Source organism: Meles meles, chromosome 2 (assembly GCF_922984935.1).
Source record: "Meles meles chromosome 2, mMelMel3.1 paternal haplotype, whole genome shotgun sequence".
In the NCBI taxonomy this organism is placed as follows: domain Eukaryota; kingdom Metazoa; phylum Chordata; class Mammalia; order Carnivora; family Mustelidae; genus Meles; species Meles meles.
In genome coordinates this window covers 100,307,582-100,319,601 of record NC_060067.1, presented here as the reverse complement: position 1 = coordinate 100,319,601, position 12,020 = coordinate 100,307,582, and the positions used below count along the sequence as shown (strand labels likewise).

The 12,020-nt window shown below is 39.6% G+C and overlaps 1 protein-coding gene across 1 annotated transcript; it reads left to right on the top strand.

Annotated features, from left to right (window-relative positions):
• The first annotated feature begins 10,649 nt into the window (after positions 1–10,649).
• Positions 10,650–11,484, top strand: LOC123937135 (high mobility group protein B2-like). The gene has a single exon (XM_045997728.1). The coding sequence runs from the start codon at positions 10,677–10,679 to the stop codon at positions 11,307–11,309; it is 633 nt and encodes a 210-aa protein (XP_045853684.1). The 5' UTR covers positions 10,650–10,676; the 3' UTR covers positions 11,310–11,484.
• Positions 11,485–12,020: the final 536 nt, after the last annotated feature.

Genomic DNA, 12,020 nt, shown 5'->3' with positions numbered 1-12,020 from the left:
CTCCAGCAACCTTCAGTTTGTTTCCAGAGATTAGGAGTCTCTTATGTTTTGTCTTCCTTTCTGGTTTCATCTTGTTTCATCTTTCCCTCCCTTCCCCTATGATCCTCTGCCTTGTTTCTCAAATTCCATGTATCAGTGAGATCATATGATAATTGTCTTTCTCTGATTGACTTATTTCGCTTAGCATAATATCTTCTCATTCCATCCACGTCATTGCAAGTGGCAAGATTTCATTTTTTATGGTTGCATAATATTCCATTTTATACATCTACCACATCTTTTTATCCATTCATCTGTTGATGGACATTTAGGTGAGAGCCTCCTTTTATTCTTGCCTGTCCCACAATACCCCACTTCTACCAATCAAGTGGATCTGTATATCCACAATAAATTCACACTGTTGTTTTTTTTTTCCCTTTCACTGCCTGTATCCTAGTTTAGAAACTTGCTGCTTCTTACCTAGACTATTATAATGGCCTCTTCAACTGCAGCGTTCCCTCCTACTTCACTGACAGCTGAATCTGATGCTAATATCATCTTGAGGATTGCCAATTTCCTGGTGAATTAGGTGCAACTACATGGTCTATCATCACAGGCCAGGTCATAAAAATTGCCCCAAATTATTCTGGCCTTACCTTTATATTTCCCAGCTAAAATGGAATATTTCTCATGTCTGTGCCTTCCTGCTCTCATGCTTTGGTTCATGTTCTGTCCTCAGTGTGAAGCAACCTCCCTCCAACTTAACAAATTCCATGCCAGATGCTGCTTCCTTCACAGAACTCTTTCCGACTTCTTCCAATAGAATGGGAGAGAATCAGCCTTTCTTGGCTCCCTATTGGCCTTAGAACCACATTTCATATTTCATTTGGTATTATTAAAGTTATTCTTGAACTAATTTTGGTCTTTTTACTAGCTTTTTTATGTTTTGGAAAGCCCACTCTGGTTTGTCTGCTATATAAGTAACTATATATATATATAGATAGATAGATAGATAGATAGATAGATAGTCTTTTGGGTTAGTTCTGAAACAGAAGGCTCTCTGGAAGTCTTTATAAGTGAACTTTCTGCCACCTTAGCCCAAGGTACTGGGATTCTTTTTCTGTAGATTTTGTTCTGAGCCTGTGGTCTTTTCCTTCTCTCTCTGCACGGAAAAGGCCACAGGCTCAGGAATGTGTGAGGCTTCTCCTGGGTTGATCTTCATTATTAAGATTCCATGTATATGAATTTGCTTACTTGCTAATACTTTTTGGTAACCCCTAATCAATTCTTGTGGCAATTTTATGGTCATTCACGGACTCATAGAGAGTCATTTGCCAGTTGAGTTTGAATGAAGCAATACTACCTTGTTGATTTCAGTTCTCGTACTATAAACAAATGCCCTTTTGGCAGTCTATTGAACGCTACATTTTTGTAGTTCTTATTAGTGATTTTACTGTTTAAAATGACTCTTAGGCATAATGCTGAAGGGCTTACGATTCCTAAGTGAATCAAGACTGTGGTGTGCCTCACAGAGAAAATACCTTTGATAAACTTCCCTCAGGTACAAGGTACAGTGTGTTGGTCATGAGTTCAATGTTAATAAATAAAAAAAATATATATTAAGTAAAATGTGTTTAAACAGAAATGCACACAAAGCAAGGTTATGTGTTAATCAATTGACAAAAATGTTGTGGCCAGAGGCTCCCAGGGACCTACACTTACATTTCCTCTAGGAGCAGTGGTTCAGTGTTTGCCAACTGACTGTTCGCAGCAACTTTCTAGAGTATAATTGTTGTGAATAAGGAGAATGGACTTGTATATAGATGTAGATGTCTTAAGTCAATGATAACACTATTTAAATTAGTTTAATGTTGTTGAATTGATTAATCAGATTCTAAATAGCCATTTTCTCTGTATTTCCTCTGACGCTTGGGGTTTTCTGACTTTTTTTTAAAAGTGTTTTAAATTTCCTTTATTTTTTATTTTATTTTTATTATTATTATTATTTTTTTATTTCTTTTCAGCGTAACAGTATTCATTGTTTTTGCACAACACCCAGTGCTCCATGCAATACGTGCCCTCCCTAATACCCACCACCTGTTCCCCCAACCTCCCACCCCCGCCCCTTCAGAACCCTCAGGTTGTCTTTCAGAGTCCATTTTCTTAACATCTCCCAATTCACATTAGAGCTATCTCTCCCAGTATCTTAGTAAATGAGGAAGAGATGTTCTTTCTTTCTGAAACTCAGGCTTTGATGAACAACAGAGATTCTTCTGTGGCACCTCAGATTCATTGTGAGTAAAATTCCCATTGTCTACCTACTCAAAGGCTCGTCTAGATTTCATCTCATTTTCTTATACATGGAGGCCCTTGTCATCTCTGTTGTCCTCCCTCTTCCTCCTTTCTGTCTTTTAAATCTACTGCTTCTCTCATCCATATCTTCTTCACAAGTCATCCTGTCTCTTATCCCTGATTCCTTCATGTTTTCTTAACATATAATTATTTCTAAGTTTTTCTTCCTTTTTCTCACTCAGTCCCTCCCTCAAAACTCTCACACATTTGGGACTTTAACTCACACAGGTCATATGACACCACAATTCATATTTCCTGGTCTCATTATCATGTATACGGGCATATTATAAAATATGTATCTATAGTCCATAAAATTTGCTTTGTGATTTACAGAATACCATCTAAGAAAACTTCCACATTGGAGGAATTTCTCTGTTCTAGATGACCTCTGAATTTTATATATGGTGAGAAGCAGGTCTCCAAGGTGTCTGTTAAACCGTCATCAAAGGAGCAGGATCAGTTTTATATGTATTTCATATATCTATATCTATCTATCTATATATAGTTTTAATACGGTGTATTAAAAGGTTGCATGGTCAAAGCCTTCCCTAGACTTCCAAACCAGCTCATAAAAATGAGGGTCCTTATATTTATTACTTTGGTCTGAACACTAATATACCATTTCATATCTATGAGGAAATATTTGGCTGATCATAATGCTTTGATTTTATACAAACAAAACTGTTTTGAAGAAATAAATCTTACTTAGCCCTCTTTCTTTCTTTTTTCCCTTTCACCTGGAACACTGTAGTTCACTGCTTCACATTCTACATGCCACTGGAGGAACTGAGTCACAGCAGAGAAGGATGGAAATGGGAAGGGCTTGGAACAGACAAGAGCTGTGGACCAAGCCTTCTAACCCTTTCCCTACAAACTTCCACTCCACTAACTGGAAGCAGAGAAATAATTGAGCAGTTACCACGACCATAACCAGTATAGCTACCATTAGCCATACCACTAGTAGTACCACTACCATTACTAGTATCACTACCATTACCACTACCAGTACTACTAACCATTACTAGTATAGCTACCACTAACTATTACTACCTCTATTAGTACCACTACTACTACTCCCACTATAATGATAAGAGCAACTGCAGCTATGATTCCCTGTTTACTCTATCAGTTACAGTTGTTTTATAGACATACTCTCTTTTAATCAACATAAAATATCATCTGTTTAATGTTGTTGTTGTTGTTGTTTTATAGAAATGAAAAAACTGGAACACAGAGAAGTTTAGTATCTAGAGAAAGCCGTAACTGGTCAGTAGCAGGACCAGGATTTAAACTTAGGTCTGTTGGACTCCACACACTAGGCTCTTAATGGTTATGTATTTCTGCCTCCCATGGGATGCGGAATAAGGTTGTATGTTGAACATCTCCTGCTGCTTCTCCAGCCCTCGGAAGCTTAAATGAGGCCATGAAGCTCAAGTCCAAACAAAGGCCATCTGTAGTGTGGGGAGTGTTGTCAGCTCCAGCAGGAGAGCTTTTTAAAATTTTTTTTTAATTTAAATTCAAGTTAGTGAACATATAGTGTTGTATTGGTTTCAGGAATAGAATTCAGTGATTCATCACTTACACATAACACCCAGTGCTCATCCCAAGTGCCCTCCTTAATGCCCATCACCCATGTAGCCCATCCCCCCCATCCCCCAAACTTCGTCTCCAGCAGCCTTCAGTGTGTTCTCTGAGAGACGTTTTCTTACTGCTCTTCTGCTCTGCCCCCGGCTCTCTGCCTCTCATCTCCAGCTTCCTCTGTTTCTCCTTGTTTCTACCCTTCCCAGACACTGGTCTCATTTCAGCTTTGAGTTAAGCAAATCGTTGAGCCAGTGTTGGTTGGGCTAATCGTTGAGCAGGCGGACCTGCAGTATTTTATAGCAGGTCTTTGCCACAGAGGGCAGCTCTCCTGCTCTTCTCTCAGGGCTCAGGCTTTCACTTCATATGAGAGAAGGGTCGGGTACAGGGGTGCAGGCAGACTTTCACGCTTATGCTTCACCAAGAAGGGCTCTCTCAGACCTCCTCTTCTGTCCCAGTCTTTCTTATGAGCAACCAGTTGAGGCTCATGGAAAAGCACGAGAGAATGAACCTGTACTCTCGTTGGGTCTGGAACTCCCAAGAAGGTTAAATCATCAAGTAGTGCACTATTGGCCTTCAAGAACCTGCCCAAATTTTAGTTTCTTCTTATCCACTTCTATGATGGCAGATTCTTTCTTCCTCCTGTACTCTGCCAAGCAAAGATGAAACAGTTCATGCATCCTGTTTCTCTTCAGAGGGAACTTCTCTTTCTTTCAAATTTAGTTTATCTGATTGTCTCGTGACTTTGCGACTTTAGCTCTCTGCTGCGTTGAGGGAGAGTTATGATTTTGTGGGTTCTCTGTTTTATTTTCTTGTTATAGAAGGGGTGATCTCTTGTGGCTTTTTTAGTCCTAAGGGGAACAAAACTTCATGTCACATGATTTTTAGTAGTTGAGTGTAGACTAGGGGTTAGCTTTCTTAGCAAACATAAAGTACTAATCTAAAAAAAACAGACATTTTTAAAACTGCTCTTTTATTATTGGTTTATATTGCAAGCTTGGAATTAATGCCCAATCCCCTCTATGAGTGACGGAGGAAAGTAAAGCATATCCTTACTGTAATAAAACCATTCTGTTGTAATGTTTTCCTTTAAATCAAAGACCATATCTAGAACCTATAGTACCTTTTTTAAAAATTTTATTTATTTGACAGACACAGAGATCAAAAGTAGGCAGAGAGGCAGGCAGAGAGAGAGGGGGGAGAAGTAGGCCTCCTGCTGAGCAGAGAGCCCGATGCGGGACTCGATCCCAGGATCCTGGGATCATGACCTGAGCCGAAGGCAGTGGCTTAACCCACTGAGCCACCCAGGCGCCCCTATAGTACCTTTTTTTAAGCCAAAGAATATTAAACATTTTAACGTTAGGGAGGGTTTGATATATTGTCACTGACATTTATTTAACACTTTTAGTTCATTTTAGTGGGATAAGAAATTCCTACAACTGAAGAGCACTTAGCATTGAAGGGATATTTAGTGATGAACTGTGATGCTTCTATGAGAGCAGGGGTTTCTCCCTAATGCTTGCATTTGGTTCCCCACTTCCCTCTGTGTAAGAGAACATCGTTCATCATGGTAAGCTGAAAAATGCCCTCTGAAGGATCCTCATGTCTGAAGCCCTAGAACTTGTAAATGTTACTTTCTTGGAAAATCGTTTTAGCAGATGTGATTAGCTAAGGATTTTGAGATGAGATTACCTGGGGTTTTTTGAGTGGGCTCTAAATGCCCTCACAGAAGTCCTTTGAGAGAGTTGGAGGGAGATGAGACACTCAGAAGGGAAGGTGCCATGAAGCCTGCGGTGGATGCCGCGCTCTGCAGGAATGCCCGGAGTTTCTAGAAGCCAGAGAAGCAAGGAGCAGATTGTCCCCTGGAGCCTCCAGAAGGAGTGTGGTACTGCTGACACCTTGACTTTGGCCCAGTGAAAGTATCGTCAGACTTCTGGTTTCCAGAACTGCGAGAGAATAAATCTCTGTCATTTTAAACCACCAAGTTCACAATGATTTCTTACAGCAACCATAGGAAGTGGATACCTTTATCTCATTTTGAAAAATTTTAACTTGTTCCTGTCTATTTGAAATGTCATTTGATAAGAAGTCGGTTGTAGGAGGATGTATTTGCTGTGAATTCACTCAAAATTGCCCCTGTTTTTGTAGCTTTAATTTAGTTTAATTTTTAAATAATAAAGCAAAAAGGAAAACTACACTCAGCCTAGGGTGACATGACACACATTGCAGATGATTTGTGTGGATGATTGGTTGACAGAGTTTTGGATATCTCATTAATCCTGATTTGAATTCATACTAGTGGTGCTGCACTTATATATTTGGGTCCCCAAACAAAAATGACTCAAAGAACTCCATCTATCCCTTGCTGATTTTCAAACAATTTGATACTCCTTCTGGGGTGTCTTGAGTTTCACCACAAGGTGATGAGTTGGGCCTTATTCACATTTTGAGGTGTCTTCCAATCGGTTCACAAGATCCATTCATAGGGATGAAGACAAAAGTATCTGATTTTTCAGAAGGTCTAAGGAATAGAAAAGAATAAATGGAAATATCTAGAAACATACTAATGTTTGCCCAAGAACATAATGAGTTTGTTTTATTTTTATTCTTCCAGACTTATATGTCCCCACCATAATTCTATCTCTTTTACCTTGCTTTATTTATTTATTTGATGCACAGTACTTATCATTTTCTATCACACTCTATACAGATTGTGTCTATCACTTATCTGTTTCTTCCAATTAGAATATAAGATCCGAAAAGGCAAGGTCTCTCTTTGTTTAATGAGGTATTCCAAGTACTTAAACCAATGTCTGGTACATATTGGGCACTCAGTAAATATTGGCATTGAGAAAGAAGAGATGATTATACAGAACCTAAAGAGGTCATTGCTAGTTTCATCCCAGATAGGGGTTAATTGTGACAAATAAACTAAGCTGTTTCAAGGATTTTAGAGAGAATGGGGAATGGTGCCTGGGTGGCTGAATCAGTTAAATGTCTGGTTTTGGCTTGGTTCATGGTCTCGGGGTCCTGGAATGGAGCCCTGTGTTGGTCTCCCTGTTCATCAGGGAGCCTGTTTCTCCCTCTCCCTCTGCATCTCTACCCACTAGCCCCTCATGCTCTCTCTCTCTCAAATAAATAAATCTTAAAAAAAAAAAAAGAATTTTAGAGAGAATGGAAAAATACTTGCTTTAATTATTGGTTTTAGAGTTTAAAAAATTTGCTTGCTCTCAATTTTTCCTGGTAAACTAAGGCAACTTAAAAAACTCAATTGCCTATAGGAGCCCTGTGATCTGACCTGAGGCTACTTCTCTGTTACCTCTTCCAACCACACTTCACTAGGTTTCAGCCATCCCAGGCTTCTTTCTAATCCCTTTTCTCATCTTGGGGTGTTCACTCTTATTCGTCCCTTTATCTTGATTCCAGATATTCTCTCTCCAGGTTTCTCATGGCTGTCCCTATCACGTCATTTGGCCTCAGGTCAGGCATCACTTCATCAGAGAAGACTTCCATGATCCTTTAAGCCAGTGGTTCTCAACTGGAGGAGATCTCCTCCTTCATGGGACATTGGGCAATGTCTAGATATAATTTTGTCCCAACTGGGAGGGAGGGGTTACTCTACTAGTATCTAATGGGTAGAGGTTAAGATGGTGCTAAGTCTCCTACAATGAACATGACAGTCCCCCACACAACAAAGACATATCTGGCCTACGAGGTTAAGAGTGCCATGATTGGAGAACCTCCAAAGCAGTCCCCCCCCCCCCCCAACTTGTCACCTTTTGGCCAGCAATGTTTTACATCCTCGTTACACTTGTTGAGAGTCAAAATTACTTTCTAAAATTTATGTGTTTACTTATTTTACTATCACTCTGGCCTACTAGAATGTAGTTTGCAGAAAAGCAAGGTCTTTGTCTCTCTTATTCACATAATAACCTCGGTGCCTGGAATTGGAAGCTGGTAGATTTCCAATTATTTATTGCCTAGATGAATAAACAAGTAATCACAAACTGACCATTCTCCCACCCTCCCACTATACTGTTGGTGGAGCTCAGCTACTCATCTGTTTTGACTGAAATTTTGAGATGGTTTTGCTTTCCAGCATGAACCTCTTTTCCCTATAATTTTATACTATTTTCACTAGTATCTGTATAAGTCATACTGTATAGAGTTAAAAATTACAGAATTTAAAGTTAGAATACTTGGATTCAAGCAGGCCTTCCTCACTTACCAGTTCAGTAAGTGAGAACTTACTTGAGGAAGTTACTTAATTAGCTCTCAGAGAAGTCACTTTATCTTTGTGGTTTTGGGTTTCCAAATCCTTCAAGCGAAGGCAATACCAGTCCGTCCTCAAAGAGTTACTCTGGAGACTGAGTAGATAATGCTTAGGAAGCAGCTAGCACAGGACACTCGCATATATTTGTTGTTTTTATTATTATTAGTATTTTTATTTTATTATGGTCAAACAAAGCATATAATTATCATTCCAAATTTTAAGTGTACTGTTTAATACTGTTAAGTACCATCACACTGTTGTACAACTATTACAATTATTTTTATCCCCTGGACCTATTATTTTATTTCTTCCAGCTCCTCTTTTTGTGTGTAGCTCCTTCTATTCAAAGACAGATCCCACCACTGTTTGGTATCATGATTGCCTACGATTCTTAGATGGTACGCACAACACACTGTATTGATTACGGTATCTGCAAGCTTAATGGTGAACATGTTTATTGTTTTTAGCAAGCTTTATGCCATGGATTTAGCTCTCCGTTAAGTGCCTTCCCAGTAACAATACAGGAACTTTAGCATACATTTTATTCCTGACTGTGTGCCTAACAAGCATATCCACTGTAAGTGTGTGTGAAATTCTTGCCACCTTCAACTTGATGGTAACAAGTCACAGAAGATGAATATCTGGTTTTATAATCCTAAATAGAGGCTTAATAGCAAGTCATGAAAGTAAAGATTTGATTATAGAGATTAGAAGAATAGAAATTGGGTTTTACAGCAATTGAGTAACTATTAAGAATACTTCAAACACCTTGAAAGAATCCTTAAAATACCAGGGTTTAAAACAAGATCTAGATATGGGCTGAGGATTTTTTCCAAGGGAAAAAAAAAATCCTGCTCACTTAATTAAGCAACTTTAAAAAATTGTCAGTACAATTGTTTAAATATAGTCTCCCAGGGTTCTAAAAGAACAGATTACATGGGAAAATTAGTGCTGAGGGCTAAGAAGAAATGAAGGTGTTTTTCAACAATCGTATTTGGATTACATTCAAAATGCCAGTTCTAATCACTCCAAAATTTTAGAAAGGTTGATGATCTATCAGTGACCTTTCTTGAAAGCTTTTCAAGAGGTTAGATTTGTTGGGAAACATTATTAAGTGAAATTTTGCAATGCAAATTTTTCACAGCCGTTATTCATGGGAATTTCTCCTGAAGTAATTGAAAGGTTAGACATGTAGTTACCTGAACTACAGTTGAAAAAACGAGTGTGTGCAGGCTGGGAAGCCATTGTTACACACCCAGGTGTGTTATAACCTCAGAACATGGGTGTGGCACATGGCAAAAAACAAAAAAAAAGCCTCATTGGGGAGGAACACGTGCTTCCAATGGGGAAGTCGAATAGTCTGGTTGGAAAGTGTGGAAATCCAGTGGACACCTTGCCCAATGATCCACAGAGCACTAGTGGCCAGTCATGACTGGAACCTGGGTCATCTGGGCCCAAGCTAGTCACATTTCCCCCAGGCTTCTCATCAAATACCAGGACCCTGGGAGCTCAGGCTTTTGGAAGTTGCTATCTGTTCTTCTCTTCCAGCCTTTAGCTGGCTGGCTTTAGCCTACAAGAGCTTTAGGGCAACCCCCAGGTTTGTGATGGGGCACACACAGGAGAGAGTACTCTCATCCACCTGCTTGAATGAGCCTTTGGGAGCATTTTGTTAGTTCAGTTGCCTTGATCTGTGAAAGAATTTCATGAGCTGCAAATCTGTCAGTGTTTCCATTTACCGAGTTGCTATTTGATTATTGCATATTCTAACCATTCCAAATTACCCTCAGCTGAAATTTGGAACATATGTTGACAAACCCAGATAAAATTTTTTAATTGAAAATGGTTGGAGATTTTTGATTTACGTGTAAAAACAACAATGCACGATTTTCACGATTCAGATTTTTGGCATGATTCTCAGATGATGCTGTCAGTTATGGCTACATGGTATGGCACTGCTTTCTGAAGGCCAATAAATGCCATGGGTTGAAGGTGAATTAGGGTCTGGGAGAAATCTTCCTAAATGCGGTGTGGTTTATATTTCGGCTCAGCATTTCATAGGAAGACCTGAGACTCCAGTGGTATAGGATTATGTGATCCAAAAATGAGGACTAGTTTGTTGTCAAAATAAGAGAGGATGAAATGATTTAAGAATGTGAAGTAGAGAGGCTCCTGGGTGGCTCAGTCAGTTCAGCGTCCGTGTGTTGATTCTGGCTCAGGTCATGATCTCTGGGTCATAATCTCAGGATCGTGGGATGGAGTCCCCATCAGGCTCTGTGCTTAGCACAGTTTCTGCTTGAGATTCTCTCTCCCTCTGCCCCTCCCCCGCTCACACCCATGTGTACGTGCTCTCTTTCTAAATAAATAATATCTTAAAAAAAAAGAGAGAGAAACTAGTTCACGCCGGAGTCCTGGAAAGGAAGCGTCTCTGTTGGATGCGGCCTCTCCGCGCGGGACTCTGAGAAAAGCTACCACCAGGTAGACGCGGCCTGTCACCATGAGTAAAGGAGACACCAACAAGCCGCGGGGCAAGATGTCCTCGTACGCCTTCTTCGTGCAGACCTGCCGGGAAGAGCACAAGAAGAAACACCCGGACTCTTCCGTCGATTTCGCCGAATTTTCCAAGAAATGTTCGGAGAGATGGAAGACCATGTCTGCAAAGGAAAAGTCGAAATTTGAAGATATGGCAAAAAGTGACAAAGCTCGATATGACAGGAAGATAAAAAATTATGTGCCTCCCAAGGGTGACAAGAAAGGAAAGAAAAAAGATCCCAATGCTCCTAAAAGGCCTCGGTCTGCTTTCTTCCTGTTTTGCTCTGAACATCGCCCAAAGATCAAAAGTGAACACCCTGGTTTATCCATTGGGGATACTGCAAAAAAATTGGGTGAAATGTGGTCTGAACAGTCGGCCAAAGACAAACAACCGTATGAACAGAAAGCAGCAAAGCTAAAGGAGAAATATGAAAAGGATATTGCTGCATATCGTGCCAAGGGCAAAAGTGAAGCTGGAAAGAAGGGTCCTGGTAGGCCAACAGGTTCAAAGAAGAAGAAAGAACCAGAGGATGAGGAGGAAGAGGAAGAGGAGGAAGAAGATGAAGATGATGAGGAAGAGGAGGAAGATGAAGAATAAATGGCTATCCTGTGATGATATGTGTGGAGTGTGTGTGTGTGCTCAGGCAATTGTTTTGCTAAGAATGTGAATTCGAGTGCAGCTCAATATTAGCTTCAGTATAAAAACTGTACAGATTTTTGTATAGCTGATAAGATTCTTTGTAGAGAAAATACTTTTTTAAAAATGCAGGTTGTAGCTTTTTAGGGGTTACTACATACAGTTAGATTTTAAAGCTTCTGATGTTGAGTGTTTCTAAATATTTAATGGTTTTCTTAATTTCTTGACTTGTGTATTATAGCACAGCAAACTTGTAGGAATTAGTATCAATAGTAAATTTTGGGTTTTTCAGAATGTTGCATTTTTAAAAAAAATTTTTGTAATAAAATTATGTATATTAAAAAAAAAAGAAAGTGAAGTCGAGATTGCAAAATAGGAAGTCACACTTTTCAGCATTACTAGCTGGATATTTATTTAAGGACAGGCCTGGACCCAGGCATAAATATGAAGTAGGCAAGTTTCCTTCACAACTCTACCCTTCTTCCCTGTCCCAACGCTTTACATGTCCCTTCCTACTTTTTCTCATCTTCCCCTGTTTGCTACGTCCCCACAGATGTCATGTCTAAGTCACCGGCATTAAAGGGTTTCTTATTTTAACTCTTTATGGAACAAAGGATTTTAAGAATATGTTCTGTGTATCACAGCACGTACTCAACAAGTCTTAGCACCTAA